The 19927-nt window shown below is 43.1% G+C and overlaps 1 protein-coding gene across 1 annotated transcript in view; it reads right to left on the bottom strand.

Moving 5' to 3' along the window:
* LOC138279161 (cytochrome P450 2C14-like) overlaps window positions 1-19927 on the bottom strand; it is a gene marked incomplete at its 3' end in the record, with an annotated part of 171290 nt that overhangs the window by 25920 nt on the left and 125443 nt on the right. Inside the window, exons 4-6 of the mRNA XM_069219381.1 lie at window positions 10888-11048; window positions 10260-10433; window positions 1154-1295 (exon numbers count right to left, since the gene is read on the bottom strand). Coding sequence (XP_069075482.1) covers window positions 1154-1295; window positions 10260-10433; window positions 10888-11048 — 477 coding nt within the window. The remainder of the gene's footprint in view (window positions 1-1153; window positions 1296-10259; window positions 10434-10887; window positions 11049-19927) is intronic.

Here is a 19927-nt window from a genome sequence, read left to right as displayed (position 1 = left end):
CCTGCTCCCACCCAGGTGTTGCCAGTCCGAGCTTGGGCACACTTACCTGCCTCAGACACCCAAGGCAAAGGCCACACCAGCTTGGCAGGCCACTGGAGGGCGAGTCACATAGGCCGAGGGTCTGCCGCCGTCACTGATGCCATCCGGTGCCCCGCTATCTCAAGTCTGTGAAGCTGGAGAGTTGCTCAGCCCCGGGCCTGCTGATGTTTCTTGCTCTCCCCAGATGTAAGGTTGCTTGCCGGCCGGCGCAGGACTCCGAGGTACCAGGGCAGGGCAATTAGTTGAAGCCGCGGCTGCCCATGCCGCACTAGGCCCCACTGGAGTCCCCCAGCAAGTTGCGGCCGCTGAGGCTGAAAGACGACTCGTGGGTAGCGCTGGAGCTACCAACCACCAATCACAAGGTGGAGGGTCACGGATGCCAGATCTGTGAAAGGATTTAAGTGGGATTGGGCCAGTGGGGATCGGGAGCCACTCTGGGTTTGGCCATCTTATACAGGGTTCGGCCTCACCCCCCCCCCCAAGAAGTGATATCTTTGAAAATACAGTGAATCGTGTAGATGAGATACATTTGTATTGAAAAATTGAAAGTGAGATGAAAATGAATTTCCTGCACAACGTTTAGGTCACAAAGAAAACTAGTGACCCTGCAATTATTTTATAACTGCAGTGGAAAGGATGGTTGAATTAACCAACTAAAATAACTGTAAAGAGTATTATTATCATTTTTGTTTACGGTTCATGTGCTTGCACTTTAGATTTCAACCAGTGCAAAATGTAATTTTCATTTAATGGCACTATCTTTGTGCCCAGGTCGATCAATGTAAATATCCTGCAGAATCCTGCACCATTACTTACTCATTAGTGCAGTGTATTTAATTTGTGAAATGCTTCACAAGGAGATTTTGCTATAAGGAGATGTGACAACTCCTGACTTACTCATGGCTTACTACAACTCTTGACTTACTAATGGCTGAAATTCAGGTGGAAGACAGAAGTACTACAATAGTAGGTCACAATAAAATCTTCGTAAATCATACCCCAAATTTACGAACAATCACAGTTGTATTATCCAGGTACAGATGACCTAGGATTTACAGCCATGCACTTCAGAAAATAGGGTTAAAACAATTAAATAGCTATGTTATTGCCTCACCTTGAATGTCTGGATATTTTATCATATATAAGAGAGCCCACATCAGAGTTGTGGTAACTGACTCACTCCCGGCAATGAAAAAGTCTATCACAAGCTGAAACAGGTTTGCATCATCAAATGTGGACTCTTTGTCACCTTTGTTCTGTAGAGGCCAAGAAAAAGATTATTAAAATGGTTGGCATGAATATTGCAGAATAAATAGATTTCAGGCATTTCAGCAGTTCATTGCTGCAAAATGTCAAACTGCCTAATGTTCCTAATGTATGGGTGGGCACACCAACCATTGGTGTGGCAGAGGAATGGTCTTCACCGTACCACCAGGTGATGGAGTAGAGTATGTTGCGCTTCGTGTTGTTACAGGAGGTCTTTTCTCTTCAGGGTTGACTCACTCCTGTATTGTACTATATTGTATTGCATTGCATTGTATTGTATTGTATTGCATTGCATTGCGTTGCGTTGTGTTGTGTTGCGTTGTATTGTGTTGTATTGTATTGCATTAAACTGGCCCTAAATAAAATTTACTTCCACAGTAATCATCATGACTTTGAGGCACAGTATTAAATCACCAGTTTGTACTCATATTGGTGGTATATTTCACGCACCCACATCACAGAAGTGTCCCTGACGTGCTAGACATGTGGGAGTTGTGGGACCTCCTCCACATTTTTCCCATCCATTCGTAAAAGTGGAGCCATTGCTGGTTCCATCAAAGGGAAAGCTGCATTTGACACTGTTGGAAATAAAAACTGAGAGGGTTAGCTTTAGTTTACGGAGCCCCTCTCATGCCATTTTAACCAGTGTAGTTTCTGTGATCGCTATACCTACCATGGTGTTTTGACAAAGAAAAGTCCACAAGATGGACACCTGCTTGTGGGCTGGTCTTCAGAACAGAACAGAATTGCTTATTGTTCACAAGTCCACCATAGTATAATAAGTGATAAATGGTGTTTCTGAACAGCGGCATCTTCATTGGAGAAGGGAGTCGCTTCAGAGGATAAATGCCACCAGCTCTTATGCCAGCTCTGGCAGACCACAGTTCGAGTGGCAGAGGTGGTGCCTCTGCCACCCATTCTGTAGCGTGGCTAGTCTTCCAAATTCTAAATTTGGCCTCTAAAAGCACATCTTTGAGGATGTTGCACTTAGATGAAGACAACAATACCCTTTTCATCACTATCAAAAGGTAGTGGCTTATGTAGGAAAACACCCCTTTCTGACATGGTCACCCCTACTTTCTGCCTAGTATTTGACACTATTTTGACTGAAGGTGCACTGGGGTTCTGCTAACTAGGTCCCCAGTGCCAGATCTCTTTCCCTAAAACTGTGCAATTATTCCTCAATTTGGCAAGACCTTTAGCCCCCTGTAGGTTACTAGTAAATGGTACCCAGGGTCCCTAAGGGCTGCAGCGTGTATTGTGCCACCATCAGGGAGCCCTCATCTAGCACATGCAAACTGCCATTGCAGGCTGCATGTCTTGGTGTTTCTAAAAGTGAAACTATGACATGGCACACAGCCTGTGTGCCCTGTTCTCTAACACTGCATGTAAGATATGTAAGCTCCCCCCCCCATAGCAGGCCTTACAGCCCTTAGGCAAGGTGCATTATATTACACGTGAGAGCATATCTGCGAGAGCAGATCTGCCCCTGCTATGTCATTGTCGATTCTTAGAAATAGTGAGTGGACGGGGAAGCCATTTTAAGTACAAGTGCTGTACACTGGTCAATACGAGTTCCCCAGCTATATGACGGCTTCACTGAGAATAGGGATGTTTGGTATCAAACATCTCATATTAATAAACTCTCACTAATGTCAGAGATGTATTTATTAATAAATGCACCCAGAGGGAACCTCAGAGGAGCTCCCTGAAAACCTACCAACTACCAGTGTGCAGACTGACTAGTTTTAGCCAGCCTGCCACCACCAGACACGTTTCTGACCCTGAGGGTGAGAGCCTTTGCTCTCAGGCGGTCAGAAACAAAGCCTGCTCTTAGAGAGGTATTTACACACCCCACCCAACAGGATGACATGTGAATCTGCATTCTAAGGCAGGGGGCTTAAAAAAAACCACCACCCTTAGTATGCAGATCTGGCATTTAGAGAGATGCTGATCCCCCTACCCCAGGGCCCATTTGGCACCAGTACAGGTGTGATATTTAGTATTCAGAGAGGTGTGTCCACCCATCAGGTCAGTCCCACCCTTAAGTTGCGCCTCTTGATGTGGACACAACATTTAGAAACCTGCCATCTTGGTGTTGGCAGATTTAGGACGTCTGGGACAGGATTATGCCCACTTTCCACAGGATTTGGTCACACAGGAGATGTAGTGACCCCAGAGATAGGTAGCCCCTTGGCTACTACCCTACACTCCCCCAAACAGCCCTAAATTCAGTATTTAGGGGAGCCTCCAGCACCAGAAAATCTGATTCCTGCCGACCAACAAAGAAAGACACTCAAGAGACGCAAAAGCAAAGGAAGAAGCACCTGATTTGGACCCAGCCTGCCTCCTTGTCTGCTGCTCCCGCTGAACTGTGCCAAAGTCAACTTGTCCTGCTACTGTTGTGCCTCCAAAAGCCTGGGAGGACTACCTGCCTTCAACAAAGACCCAGGGACTACTGTGGAACAGCTGAGCTGCTTTCCTGCATCCTGCAGGCACCCCAAGAGACTGAGAGGACTCTGGACAGGGAAATCCCGACACCTGAAATAACCACTGCCCCTGTGCCGCCCATCATGAGTTGAAGTGGACTAACGGTGCCAGTGTGGTCCCCCGGCCCTCCAGAGAGAAAGCACACCTTCGACCTGACCCCTGTGGCTCACCAATGGCACCTGCAGCATCTGTCAGCAGGTCCCCTCAACCGCGAGTGATCCGGTGGAGAAAACCCGACGCCTTAGGACACCTCTACACCCATCGCCACTGGCCTACGGAGAAGAGGACACAAGGTGTCCCCATATCCCCAAGCATCTCAACATTTGAACCCACCTGTTGGTTCACCCTGACTGGATCCCAGTCCAAATCTGCAGCCTCTTTTCAACTGGAACAATCTCCATTGACTAACATTGTGCACCGGACGCCTTACTTCACCTATGCATCTGGCCACCCCCGTGCCACCAGGTGCGACTTGTTGCTGTGGTCCTGACCCTTGCCCTATACACACCTTAAGTCCAGGAGACTGGTCCAGTAAGTCGCTGTACAGTACCTGTTTGTCCTATTTGTTTTTCCTCCATAGGATAACATTGTAGTTTCCAAGAATTGCACTTTTCAAAACTGTAAAGATTTCTCTTGTAACACCCACTTACCTGATCATAATGATTCTGGTGCCTGCACATATATAAAGATACGTGTTATTTTTGTAAATTGGTGTGGATCTCCTTATCGAGTTGTGTGTCTCATTTACAGACTGTGTGCGTATTTGCGGGTGTCTCCCACTACTCTCTGATAATCCTGCTCAACCACACTACCCCTTAAAAGGGCACATCTGGATTGCTAGAGCAAGCCCCTTTCCACTCATAAGGGAAACTCTGGACTCTTTACACAATATATCTCATGTTGATATATCATATAAAGAGCCAGCTTCCTACAGTTTATGACACATGCACAGCACTATCAGTAGGTAAAAAGCACCAAAATTTCAAAGGCGAAGGGTTTGGAGACTACATGAGAAGTGTCTTCAGGCTCTTTCAAAGGCCAGAATGGTATCTGGGGTTGAGAGGTGAGAGGTTATTTGAATAATTTAGAGGCCACAACATCAAATGCTCTGTCGCAGTTCTTCCTCAAGCAGACGAGACTATTGACTGAATGTTGGTGTCTTAATTTATTATGTGATTGACCATAACCTTGGGCATTACTGTTACTTTTATTGCTGACCAGATACTTTGCAGCATAGCAGCAGTTTCTAATGGTTTTTAGAACATCTGTCTGGTATTTTTCCACTTTTTTCTTCCCTCCAATATGGTCTCAACTTAATATATCGTAAGTGAAAACGTGCAAGTGTTAAGTGATCAAAAAGCCTGAAGGCATATTTCCTGACCAACCAGGTGTGTGTCGGGAACCCTGAAAATATTAAATGCCCAGTGTAATAACAACACCCATTTGCAAACTAGGATGATCAGTCTGCATGCTGATGATTAGCAATGGGTGTGGAATTTGAGATGTAACCTATGTATTCATAGTCGAAGCTCACATTGTACCATCCCAAGGGTTTTCAAAACAATGCATCTAATAAGTATTAGAACATTGAAATGTTCGGATCTCCATTGCAGACAATGGAGTGCTGCGGGCTTTTACTGGCCGGTAAAAATCCGGAGCGTCAACATTCCAATGTTCTCTGTGTTCACAGCAACAGCTGTGAACAAAGACCTCACGGAGCTCAAGGGGATTTTAATCCCCTCGGGCTCCGTGAGGACTTTGTTTTATTTAGTACAACATTCTGCCCTCTAGTGCCAGAATGTTCTAATAGCCTTAGAGCCCGCCGCAGCAGGCTCTACCGGCAATTAAAGGCCTTCTCCCTTGTTAAAGGCCCTCGCCGACGCTGGAGCGCGCTTTTAATAGCTGGTAGAGCCTGCTATGGCGGGCTCTAAGACTATAATAGACCCCCTGCAATTGGTGACCCCGGTTGTGACTGTCTGCAAATGCTGGGATGGAGGTTACCTAGGGACATCAGACTTTCTATTGCCTTTGTATTAGGGAATACGGTAGAAATCAATGGAAGCAGAGAATGAAACTACCAGCACCAACCCCAAAATGCAAATAAATAAATAAAATGGTCATACGAATTTAGTCATTGCAGAAATAAATATACTTCACATTGTACAAATATGTAGACAGTATCAACATAGAATAAATAAATAAAAAGAATGTAAAAGTGGTCAATATTTCAGACACCTATATATCACATTGTAAAATGTATTTAAAATTATAGAAAAAAAGGAAAAAAGGAGCACCTGTCTGATCCCTTACGCATGACATAGGAAGGCTTCTGACACAGAGTCACAATAAATACAACGCCCTGCCACCATGCAATCTCCCATTGTGTAGTCTGCTACCCCTGAAAATGTGCTTCAGCGCCCTGCAATAGGGTATGCAGAACTATCTAAATTGTACAATACATTACTGTGTTAAAATGCCCCTTTTTTGCATGGTCCTATTTTGTGGCTGAATTTTAGTGCTGGTGTTTAGACTCTGCACACTGGGGCATTGCTGTTCGGTTCCCAGTGTATTTCATCTGAACCCTGAAACTTGCAGAAATTGGCTGATCCATGATTGGTATATTTAGAAATACATCTATGGCATGGAAAGCTAACGGTCACCTATGCAATGCAGCACTTATTGTACCATCCATTAATGTGACAAAGGAAACATGACATCAGCCTGAGTTCTGATGATTAAACCTGCAGCCAAACCAGTCACCATAACCCCTTCGACAGGGGAAAAAACGTGCTTTTAGTTATTAAAAAGTCACTCTTTTGTATGCCTTGTAGCCCACAAGGTAGGGCTCATGGTACGTAAAAATGGGACATGTATAAATGTAATGTTATCATAGCTCTGTGGTGACTCGCCATTCAAAGCTATTTTCACTGTGGAAAGGTCTAGCTGTACTATGAGAAAACTAAACTACAGATTAATTCTTCCATTGCGGTTTTGGGGGTCAGCCATAAGAATGATTCAACTACTAATTTTACCATCTGTTAAAAATCAGATCAAATGGTAAAGTTAGATTTTTTATAAATATTTAGGAAAAGTAACTTTTAGAAAGTTACCTTTTACCTGCCTGAAGCTGCTGGAGGCTAATTTGAATTAGCCTGATAGCAGCTGCCTAGCCACTGCTTGACCTTCACGAGTGGTTAAAACTGCCGCCAGAGCACAGACAGTGAATGGCCTGTGTTTTTGAAGTCTAATTCTTTCCCTTGCAGGAAGACCTTAAATTGTTAAAAATGCACATCTCTGGTTCCCATTTTTGGATTTCTTTTGTTTTGGTGTCTATTTATTTATGACATTTTACTCTATGTTTATAAATTGGAGTTTTATTATGCTGTTTTTTTTTTAACCTTTTAACTGCTTTAGTACTTGTTTTAGATATTTTCTGTAAGTTAAGAATGGCTGCTCTGTGCAATAGCTACCAGGTTTTGTGCTCAGTTTTAAATTATTTCAACTTGTGGCAGACGTAACGAGTGGGTGACTTTTATACTAGTGGAGAGCTACCATCCACCCCTTTAAAATTCACTTAGTTACACGTACAAAACTACAAATATGTAAGCAGTTAATGATTCTGGGGTCGCTTCTAGAATAGAGCTATGGAGATTTTCATGGTCGTGTCCTTGCATGTCACCCAGCTCTGAACGCAGCCCCCTTGCCTGTAGACCAGCTGACAAAATGGCCAGTACAGTCCTAGCTTTCTCTGTGTGCTCCAGTAGTAATATGTCTTTGGGTGGTATTATTTCCTTAGGTGATACCTCTTTCTTGACTGTTTTCAATTCAGACTTCTACACAGTATAGGTGGATCACTGCTTATACTATGTAGAAGTACATTTGGGCAATTTACACCTAAAACGTGTTTCTAAAAAAAAAAAAAACTTAAAACCATGTCATAAACCTATCTGATCACTGACACAATATTGAGGTACACGATATAATTTGACTCAAATATTGTGTCAAAAATACCATTTACCAAAATATCATGTCCCTAGATCTATATTGGTAAGTTACAAAATATTGGAAATAAAATATCGTTTAACACTAATATTGTCCACAAACATGCACAAATATTGTTTTAAGACATATATCCATAGCTTAAAATAGTACATCATAAATGGCTTAGTATATTACATTAATATATTGTAACTTACATAAATTCCCCTACTTTACACTATATAAGTAAATAAATACCTATATAAATATATATATGTCATATGTGGGTATGTGTACATATGTGTATTTATAAATATTTATGTAAAGTGTAACACAATAATTAAAAATATATGTTTTACATTATATTTCACACTATATTAAATGGACTTGTTAAATATTTTCAATGTAGTTGTTAAATATGTTCAATTTATTCATATATATATACATAAATAACTTATCTATTATGTATATTTATATATATATATATATATATATATATATATATATACTTGTATAATATATATGTGTATATATATGTAAAAAAAAATTACAAATTCAATTACAAAATATTAAACAACCAAATAACTCAAATATTTAAAAAAACGAAAAGAACACAATTATACAAAACATTACACAAATTTAAAAGAAAAGAAAATGTAAACAAATAATATAAAGCTAAAAAAGATAAATATAAAAACTATATGTAACCAATAATAGGAAAAGTACTGGAGTCTTGGAAAATTAGATATACCATTCCCACTTCAGATTATGCAACAGTAGGGAAAGTGTTGGACTTCTGAGACGTTACATTTATTTTTCACACCAAACAGCACAACAGTAGGGAAAGTTTTGGACTTTAGGTTAGATGTACTATTTTTACTCCAGTTAGAGCAATAGTAGGAAAAGTGTTGGACTTCAGATGAGTTAAATTTACTATTCCTACTCCAAACAGCACACCAGTAAGGAAAATGTTGGGCTTCAGAGGGGTTAAATTTACTATTCCCCCTTCAGTGTGGACAGAGCTTCGTGAATTTTGGTATATCATCCCTAATAGACTGCCAAGTTTTGTGAAAATCGGTCCATCATGTTATAGGTAAATCAAATGCTTTTTCAATGGAAAAGTAGTACCAAACATAACTCAAGGCACTAGTAACTCAAAAGAGGACAGACACACCTACCATGGCAAAGATGCTGGTGAAGATTATTTGTGACGTCAGTCAGTAAATAAAACTCTGGGGGTCATTCCGACCCGGGGACCGCGGATGCACCGCCAACAGGCTGGCGGTGCATCCATGGGCATTCTGACCGCGGCGGTACAGCCGCGGTCAGAAACGGAAAACCGGTGGTGTCCCGCCGGTTTCCCGCTGCCCTAGGGAATCCTCCATGGCGGCGCTGCAGGCACCGCCGCCATGGGGATTCCGACCCCCTTACCGCCAGCCTGGTTCTGGCGGTTTTGACCGCCAGGAAGAGGCTGGCGGTAACGGGTGTCTTGGGGCCCCTGGGCGCCCCTGCAGTGCCCATGCCACTGGCATGGGCACTGCAGGGGCCCCCTAACAGGGCCCCACAAAGATTTTCAGTGTCTGCCAAGCAGACACTGAAAATCGCGAGGGGTGCAACTGCACCCGTCGCACCCTTTCCACTCCGCCGGCTCCATTCGGAGCCGGCATCCTCATGGAAGGGGGTTTCCCGCTGGGCGGGCAGGTGGCCTTCTGGCGGTCGCCCGCCCAGCGGGAAACTCAGAATTACTGCGGCGGTCTTTTGACCGCGCAGCGGTATTCTGACGGCGGGACTTTGGCGGGCGGCAAAGTCAGAATGACCCCCTTTATTCGCTACTCTCCCATAGCAAAAAAGTACAAAATAAAATACACACACATAAAAAATAGTGAAGCAATTCAGATTGCACTAAAAATGACATGTAATCATAGAAATCCCATGTACTTTCATTACCATTACCACATTTTAAAAATATCCATTTGATAAAATTCCCCTCCCGAAGTGCTTTAAAATGTCCTATGATCTACGCTAAAAAATAATGTACATTTCCTGAATAATATACAAAAAAAGTAAACTGTGTTTGTGACGTGTTTTTGCCCCGTTCATGAGCGTATATACAATGGGACAGGCGTTAATGTGTTTCTAGCGAATAACCACTTTTTTCCATGGGCTCCAGTGCTCTTGTGCTACTTTGGCGACCTTATTATAAGAGAACACAGGGGAACACAGCATAAAATAGCTTTTAGAGCTCAGGAGTATTGCCACATCTTAAAGGGGTTGTCTGGTGAATGGTGTCACAATAGTTTGAAAACCCGAACACACATCATCAAAAAAAGACAATATTCTGAAAAGCCTAGAGTTAGTGATTGTAAATAATGAGAGAAACAGTGTAACCTGGAACATGGATCCTTTAAAGTTAGTATCAATCCTAATTTCATTATGGATTACTTACAGATGTTCTACACATGGCCTACAACTTTCCAGCTACTGACCTTCGACATCTGATCCAGGTAGAAGTCAATGATGTCCTGTGGTTCACTTTCTGGTTTCTCCTGATGTTCCTTGATCTCTTTCTTTACGTAGCTGTTTATTCTCTCTAAATGCGCATTCAGTGTCTTGGAGGGTCCTAAGAAATTCCGCGCCAGCCAAGGAAAAGCATTATGCACCTGCAGCAAAGAACAAGGATGCATCTTTATTAATGCTCATCATCTTAATCTGCTCTGTTACTGCATGAAAGTGTACTTTATGAGTAGCACAGACTCAGGTCGGATTTTTTTCTTGGAGGAGAGGGAACTCCACCGCAACAATGTATTCTCCTATGGTGAGGGGGGCTGAGCAATTTACAAAATCCTTTATCAGCCAGGGTTTTCGTGGCGGTGACAGGCACTGAAAAATGCTGAACCTCCTACCACAGTGGAGACAGAGAAGTGTCCACAGTTGTCAATCTACAGGTCCTCTGCATTTGAATTGGGCAGGTGGACCATAATCTTGGAGGGAAGAGAACTCCATTGTTGTTTAAATAAATTGACCTCTCCATTCACTCCAACAAGCACTACAGAAGTGGCCTGGTTCACAAAAGATCTGCAGTATGTAAGCACCTACGAAGGTTAGCTTCCTTACCTGACTCCAGACCGAGCCCAGGAAATAAGTGATGTAACCTGCATCTTCGATCAGATGATGGAATGAGCTATCGTTGATGTCAAAACGATGTCCAAACACCACAGAAGACATCACGTTGGAAACATAACACTCGATGAGAGAAAACAGATTTGTGGGAGTCCCTTGGAACAGAGAAGACAAAATCATGTGTTCATGCAACTCCAGTGTCTATCATCACAAATGATCAAAACTGACAAGGTACAAAATGTCTCTGCCTATACTAAAAGTGGTCTTGGATGCCATTGTGGAAAACCCAAATGCAAACTTGTTCAAACTGATAGCCTATTGACAGTCAGGGGCTTCATCCAATCAAATTAATTATAACCCAAAGTTACTGATAGGGCCTGATACCCAACCTGCACTTTTGAGTAAGTTTACCACTTTTTGGTATTCACAAACTACAATTCTGTAGTAACTTACACTTTTGTCGTAAGTACAGCCTTATATATGGTAAATCGCTAGTACAGCAACACCCTCCCATCGGAAATACTTATTGACAAAGCCAATAGCTCTTGTGTTGTTTCCAGCCTTTTTTAAATGCTTTTTTGTCATTGTTTTTGCAATTGTTTATTGTTTGGGAAGCTGCTGGGCGTTCATCAATCTAAAAACAATAAAGGCAAAAATGTTTTGGTCTCGAAAAAGCACACATTACCATTGTACTCCCGATACTGAAGGATGTGCTTCTTGTGAAATCAGCGTGCCATAACTCACACAGAAGTCAGCCAATAGCTGCAATGTGCTCCTGCGTTGCTCCCTGATGCATGCTCGATTGGGTGGGAGAAAAATGTGAATGACACAACCACAGACAAATGAATGAAGTGTGGCTGAAAACCCCTATAAGTAACTAAGTCAGACGCATAATTTGAATAAGATCAAAAGGTCTTAGCTAACACAGATCTATAGCTCCGCCACTAGCTGCTAAACTCTTGCCTTGAAAAAACAACGAAAGGAAAGGAAAGGAAAGGAGAGGAAAGGAAAGGGAAAGGGAAGGAAAGGAAAGGAAAGGAGAGGAAAGGAAAGGAAAAGGAAGAAAAAAAAGGAAACAAAGAAAGAACGAAAGAAGGTTGTAAAACAAAGGAAAGTAGGAAATAAGGAAAGAAAGAAAAAAGAAAGAAAGAAAAAAGAAAGAAAGACAAATGAAAGAAACAAAAAAGAAAGAAAGAAAAGAAAGGAAGATGGAGAAGGAAAGAAACAAGGAAGGAAGGAAGAAAGAAAGAAAGAAAGAAAGAAAGAAAGAAAGAAAGAAAGAAAGAAAGAACAAAAGAAAGAAAGAAATAGAAAGAAAGAAAAGAAAGGAAGACGGAGAAGGAAAGCAACAAGGAAGGAAGGAAGGAAGAAAGAAAGAAAGAAAGAAAAATATTTTTTTAAAGTGCTACAAATCCAATAAATTAAATACGATGAAGGCTTAATTTCTACCAGTGCAAAGTTTATTAAAGAACCGCTGGTGAAATGGAGTCTAGAATAAACATGTTCGGAAGAATGCTTGCTTAAGATTTCACATGTTTAATATTGAGGTTTTTGGTTTGTTTTCTGCATGCATAGTAAAAAGAAGACCACTTAATGGAACAGTTTCATACGCAGGCTGTGAAAATACCAGTAGTCCGATAAACAAAAGACACACCAAAAGGAATTTACAACACATTGGCAGGAGACTGGAACTGATAAAGCATGGAATGTGACCTGTGCTCACATCTGGTATAAAGAGTCTTGCTTTCATCTCGGGGTCTAAACATAAAGGCAACACTAAAGTGATTATTAAATAAAAACAAAAACATAGGAACTAAAGGGAACTACGTTGTGTGTGGACGTGCCCATTGTGAGAGAGTAAAATGCAATCACTCAAAGTGAAGTTAACCAATAGCTGAAGTAGGCTGACCCACAGCCCTACGCTATGTGCGGCAGTGGGTGGAAGCAAAATGTGAATGACACAGCAACAGGCCAATGGATGAAGAGAGGTGGTTGAAAGTTCCTTCAAGTAAGAATATTATACACATAAGTTTAGTAAAATCCAAAGGTATTGGCTAACACCAGATCTAGTAATGAAGGTACTGACTTAAAATAAAACCCTTTAGGAATAAGTTTACAGTAAATTAAGTTACAAATATAAATAAATATAAATGAATGCTTAAAATTTAAAAAAACTAAAAATAATACTTATTTATTATTTACCTGTTAAATAATTTATGAAGCTATTTTGAATTTAAAAAATAATGAACAAATACATTTTATTAAAAACATGAAACTAATTTTAATGAGTTCCATACATAACTTTTAATAATTATTAATGCTCATTAACAATATTTTTTCTGTAGTTGGGAATTTATTTTCTAATTTAAACTTCAGAAAAAATAGGTTAATTGAATATATGTAAAGGAATATATTCGAATTTTATGTAATAGTGCTATATCAGTTAATATTTCGTTCTGCATTTAACATATTTCTATAAAATTAATTTGCAATTATATTTAACTCACAAATATTTAAAATCTATAGTTAAATATTTTCTCAATTTTCTCAATACTTTACCATAGGGAGACACCACAGTCAGAGAACTCATCTCCGCATGGTAAGTTATAGGGAAAAATAAAAAAGTTTATTTAACTTAAAAATTAAAAAAAACTGAACATTACCAACTTGAAAGTCTCTGATTCAGCCTCGTCCAACCCTGCAGGCTACATCATTATTCCCCTGCTGGTGTTGTTGGCTCATGTGGTGGTCACGTGGTGCAGTGGGACAATGCAGGGATGGTTTGTTTCCTGGAGTGGTCTCCTGAACAAGAGGGCTGCCAGGGCTTGCTGAGTAGAGCAGTGTGAAATGTTGTGATACATTGTGAGAAAATATGGGTGACCCATTCCATATAAGAGCCTTGTTCTATGCATGTTCGAAATAACTTGCTTATCCTTCTCATTAATCTTTCGATCTACTTGTTGGCTTGAGGCCAGCTGAGTGTAATCTTCATACACCCACTTCCAAGGGATCTGAGGAGATCCTGAAATTCTGTAACAGAAGCCCATTGTCTGCCTTCATTGTGGATGGCAGTCTAAAAGTAGCAAAGTTTTCCCTAACTTCAGGTGCACATCTTCAATTGAGATTGAGTTATTATCTCAACTATGGGAAACTTTGCAGAGCTGATCTAAGCCTGGCAGAGCGCAGAAGTCAGAGATGATTTTCTTTCAGGGTTTCTGGCATTCTTTTCTGTGATTACCGGTGTAGGCCATTCTGCCCACTGGTCATCTAGAACATATATATTCTACTACTGTATCCGAGGGTGGAAACCAGACTTTTTCTCTCAACCTGGCTTAGGTTTTGGCTAGCCCCTGGTGGCCTGGTGTGTAAACTGGGCAAGGTGGGCCCACAGTGATTGCAGGATGATGTTGTTTGTTTATGCATTATGATTTATTGGTGGATTCGCAAAAAGTCTTAAAGGATGTTTTATTGGTATGGTCCATACCTGAAAGAAACAATTTTCAAGAGCTTGATAGGGTAGCTTCTCCCACCTTTAGGAGACAGGAATCACCCACTGTCTCTCATCCATGTGAGCCCATGTAAAGTGTGTCTGCAGGCCTGCCATTGAAGCCTGCATGAAAAGGTGCATGCGCCTTTTCACTTCAGGTCACTGCACCAGGTCACTGAAAGTCACCTCTATGGTAGGCCCTCCTAGCCCAAAGGGCAGGGTGCAGGTACCTGTGTGTGAGGGCACCCCTGGATGAGCAGAGGTGCCCCTACAAATTCCAGCTCCATTTTCCTGGACTTCATAAGTGAGGGGAAGCCATTTTACCTGTGTACTGGACATAGGTCACTACCTATGTCCAGCTACATAATGGTAACTCTGAACCTGGGCATGTTTTGTGTCAAACATGTCGGAATCATACCCCAACACTGTTGCCAGCATTGGTTGTATGATTCCATGCACGCTGGGGGCTCCTTAGACGACCCCCAGCTTTGGTCCTACCAGTTTGCAGAGTTTTCCTGGGCAGCCCGCCCTGCTGCCATCTTACAGACAGGTTTTTGTCCTCCTGCTGCTTGACCAGCTCAAGCTCAGGAAGGCAGAACAAAGGATTTCCTTTGGGAGAGGGAGTTAACACCCTCTCCCTTTGGAAATAGGTGTAACATGGCTTGGGAGGGGTAGCCTCCCCAAGCTACTGGTATGCTTTGAAGGGCACATTTCGTGCCCTCAGTGCATAAACTGGTTTGCACTAGCCCAAGGACCCCGGTCTCTGCTCTGGTGTGAAACTGGACAATGGAAAGGGGAGTAACCACCCAGGGGTGGTGCCCAGAGCTCCTCCAGGTGGCCACTTGATTCTGCCATCTTGAATCCAAGGTGGTGGGCAGAGTCCTCTGGGAGCATCTGAGGGGCCAGGTCAGGCAGGTGACGTCACAGTCCCCCCTCCTGATCCTGGCCACTGGAACTGCAAGTGGACCCTCCAGGAACCTACAATCCGCATCCACAGCGACGACTCTGCTTGCAACGTTGTTTCCCTGGCTCTTCCAGCAACTGCAACATTTTCCCAGCTGTGCATCCTCTGATGGCAACGAGTCTTCAGTCTGCACAAGAAGCAAGAAGGAATCTCCCTTGGAGTGAAGAAGCCACTCTCCTGCATCTGTAGACGCCAACTGCAATGAGGAACGGCTGCGTGTCTCCTGTCCTCCAGAGCTGCGTGGATCCTGCATCATGAGTGGTAGTCTGAAGTGGGCACCTTGGACCTCTCTACCAGCTATCCAACTTCGGAGACAGTAAGCCCTTGACTCTCCACGCAGGACAGTACCCCTGTGCTTCGCGATTCTTGCAGCTACCAATGCTTATTGGCATCTCCTCCAAGGGATCTTTGGGCTCCATATAGTCCCAGCCCCCAGCACTCTTCTCTGCGATGCACAGCCCCCTGTTAGCATCTCCTGCGATGTCGGATACCTTCCTAGGTGTGCTGCGTGGGCCTCACCTCGACTCCGGTGATGCCTGCCTGTGGGACGCCTGCGGGGGCTGCCTCCTCTTCCTGTGACTCTTATTATGGATGAGGTTCACCCGGGAATCCCCTCCATGGGTTGAGACCTCCTGGACCTTGCTGGTTCCAGCAGCTCCGCATTTCTTCTCCATCGACATTTGCCTTTGCCAAGGCTTGTTAGTGTTTTTTCCACACCACTGACCAACTGCATTCCTTCTTCCGGCATGGGACGTCGATTGCATCACTTCAGGTACTCTTCAGCTACTCCAGTGCTGCACTGCTGACTGTCTTCGTCCACCGTCGGCCTGGTCCTGCATCCACCGGTGGGTAGTGGCTCCTGCCACCACTGGACACTCCAACAAGAACTGGACTTGGTCCCTTTCCTTTCCAGGCCTTCCTCCTACCAGGATCCACCTTTGGTTTCTTGGAGTCTTGTCTGGGTCTTGCATTATCCTTTTCTGAAGTCCTTTTGGTGGGTTTGGGGAGAACCAGATACTTATCTCTCTTCTCCTGGTCGCTGGGGGGCAATCTGGTACTTACCTTTTGGGGTTCTGAGTTCCTCCAGCTCCCCTCTACCGATTCCAGTGCCTTGAGTGGGGGCCCAACTTTCGCATACCACTTTCTTAGTATATGGTTTGGCCCCCCCCCCTCCCCAGGGCCTTCAGTACTTACTATTGCTTTCACTGTTTTCTATTGCCTTTTATGCTAATTCCTGACTTCTAATGTGTATATAATAGTGTGTTTACTCACCTGCTAGTGGAGTATTGCCTATATAGTATTTTAGTAATTGTGTTACCATAATAAAGTACCCTTATTTTTGTAACACTGTGTGGTTCTTTCATGTGTGTGAGTACTGTGTGACTACAGTGGTATTGCATAAGCTTTGCACATCTCCTAGATAAGTCTTGGCTGCTCATCCACAGCCACCTCTAGAGAGCCCTGGCTTCCTAGACACTGACTAAACCTCACTACTAGGGGATACCTGGTCCTGGTATAAGGTGATAACACCATAGGTGCTCACCACACACCAGGCCAGCTTCCTACAGAAGAGAAACCTTTCAACATAAGATTTCCAAAAGGAGTTGTCCCCCACTACCAAGAAGGAGATGATATCCAGAAATGGTCATTGCGTTTGAAAGAGCCTGCACTGGGAAGGATTTCCAAAAAAAGCACTGGAGCACTCTGTTATGGGAATTGTTCTCAGGAAAGTGCAGAGATAGGCTCCAGAAAATGAGTGAAACAGATGCTATATCCTTCAACTTCATGAAGGGTACACTGATTGAGGGCTTTGGATTTACAACTGAGGATACCTCATAAAATTCAGGGGGACTCAAAATTCCCAGAGTCAGTCCTGGGGAGAATTTGTGAAATTGTGCTAGGTGGATGGTTAGAAGGCAAGAAGTACATGATTATGAAGGGCTGTACAATTTGATGTTGAAAGAACACCTTTTGAGTAATTGTGTCCATGACAGGTTTTACCAGTATCTAGTAGATTTGGGACCAGTCTTCCCAAAAGAGTTTGGGAGGAAGGCTGATCATTGGGTGAGAACTAGGGTGTCCAAAACTAGAACTGGAGGGGGTAACCAAAAGAAAGAGTCAAGGGAAAAACTCTTGAAAACAGCTTGAAATCACTATGCTTCTGCTTAATGCTTCTGTGTGTCAGTGAGAACTTTGCAATTATTTTGTAAGCAAATCTACTTTGTGTGAAGTCCCTCATGAAGAAAGAAAATTAAGCAAGGCATTCGCTAACCATAAGTAGGGATGCGACTGATTTGCGAATCACTATTTTTATCAACCGATATTTGCGAGTCGCAAATACAGAGTCATTATTTGCGACTTCCAAACCTTATGTTTGAGGCAGTTCCAATCAGTGAATAGTTGCAAAAATGCCCGTTTGCACATGCAATTTTGCACTGATTCCTTTCAGGAGGTAACCGTGTGCAAACAATACAAACTGGCCCAGAATGCATCAGGGGTTTCCACAATGGCTGCTCTCTATGTGATTGCGAGGATGCGACTACTGGCTGCTCAGCAGAGGAGCAGGAGAAGGAGACAGGAGAGGATCTTTAGAACCAGGCTTACCATTTTCCAACAGAGAAGGAAATCTTTGCTAAATGCAGACTAAGTAGTGTAGTGATATTAGACTTGATTGAATTACTGAAATCACGTCTTGAAAGCAGTACCCTGCGAGGCACTTCCATCCCCACTCATGTGCAGGTGTTGAGCTCACTGCGCCTTTTGGCTTCTGGCAGCTACCAGGGCATTATTGCTGTTGTTGGTGGGGAATTACAAAGTGCGCTGTTGCGTTTCTTTGTAAAAATTCCTAGACATCATATCACTAAACATAAGCAGGGTCATATATCTAACCAGGAATGCAGAGGAAATTTAAATTACAAAATAAAACTTTTACAGGGTGGCCAAATTACCTCATGTCTTAGGGTGTGTAAATGGAACACATGTTCCTATTTTCCCCAAGCCCATATAGAATACCTGTTTCGGAACAGGAAAAATAGACACACCCTCAATATCCTTGTTGTATGTGATGCACATGATGTAATCGCAGACATAGTGGCAAAATACCCAGGGAGCACCCAGGACTCATACATCTTCAGGCACAGTGGAATACACCAACAATTGTATAGAGTAAGAGTTTGAGGATGGCTATTTATTAGCTAATGCGATAACACATATGAAAGTGACCGTCAAATCTCAGGTTCTGCCATGCTCACAATTATGTTTTTTGTTCCACATGACACTATCTATGTGTTAAGGCCTTGAATCTTGACCCCATACCTAGCCCCGGCAAACCAAAATGAAAGTCATTTTAACACTGCTCGTCGGGGCCCAGAGTGGTGATTGAACAGGCATTGGCATGCTGAAAACAAGATTTCAGTGCATTCACAAGAGTGGTGGTGAACAACAGCTCCTGAGACAGCCTGCAAAACTGTGACAACATGTGCCATGTTACACAACACATTAACCAGTTGTGGACTTCCCATCACTTTTGAGGACATGGATTCGGAAGTTGAGGATGCAGAACCACCTCTTCAGCAGCATAGAGTACAGGAGTGGAGGCGAGATGATGAAGGGATCACATTGCAACAAATTACTTATCAAGGTAAGTTCCTTGTGACACCACACTCACTGAAATGATGAAAGAAGAGTAGATGCAGCACACTAAAGCAACCTTTAATGTCAGGCTACCATAGGCATAGTTTAAGTTGTAAACTGTATGATAACCATGTGGTCAGCAAAGTACAAACAAATGTTGGTTACATCACCAAAATAACTACAACCGCACCAATATGACAACAAAATGATGTGTCCATCACAGTTTTCTGCGGCATGTCTAAGATGGCAAGCCCCTGTTTGTTCTCCGGCAGGAGTATGGCTGCTGCTACGTCGCAGGACACTTGCATCACTGGTAGAGACACTACTCACACTTGAGATGATGTCCTCATTATCCTGAGGAGCATCTCCAAAGGCTCCTGCTATCTGTGCGTTTCGTAGCTCTTCAACTGCAGAGGGGATCTGCCCTAGGCCCCTGACAGTCACCACTAAAGTGTCCCATTTCCACTTGCAATGTAACTTCTCCTTGATGGGGTGAAAGTGGCATTCGCCAAAAGACCAATGGAACGGGTTAGGCCATGCACGCTAGCAGCAGTGCTACAAACACAACCCCTTTGAGATGCATGGTCAGCACCCCGGTGTATTGGCTTCAGAATCTACAACATGGTGTGCTTCATGGCACTGACTGAGCCCACACCCTGGAACCTGCTGGTGTTGTCGCTTCACACAAGGGTGCTGGATGAGACTGGTTTGCAGAGGGACATCATCGTACTCCATTGATGCTGCCTGTGGTGACAGTGAGGCAGTGTTACATTGGGTGGGTGTTGTGCGTGGGTGACTGGCAATGGAGGTGGGTTCCTCAGCCGCTATGTTTGCATCAGCCACAAACTGGATTGACCTCCTCCAGCAGCCGTCTTAGATTATGCACTACAAATTCTTACACTTACCTACTATGCACCGGCAAACTTGCATAAATTTGGTTCGGGGGGTGA

This window comes from Pleurodeles waltl, unplaced genomic scaffold, assembly GCF_031143425.1.
Source record: "Pleurodeles waltl isolate 20211129_DDA unplaced genomic scaffold, aPleWal1.hap1.20221129 scaffold_69, whole genome shotgun sequence".
NCBI lineage: Eukaryota > Metazoa > Chordata > Amphibia > Caudata > Salamandridae > Pleurodeles > Pleurodeles waltl.
This window is presented reverse-complemented; position numbering and strand designations above follow the sequence as displayed.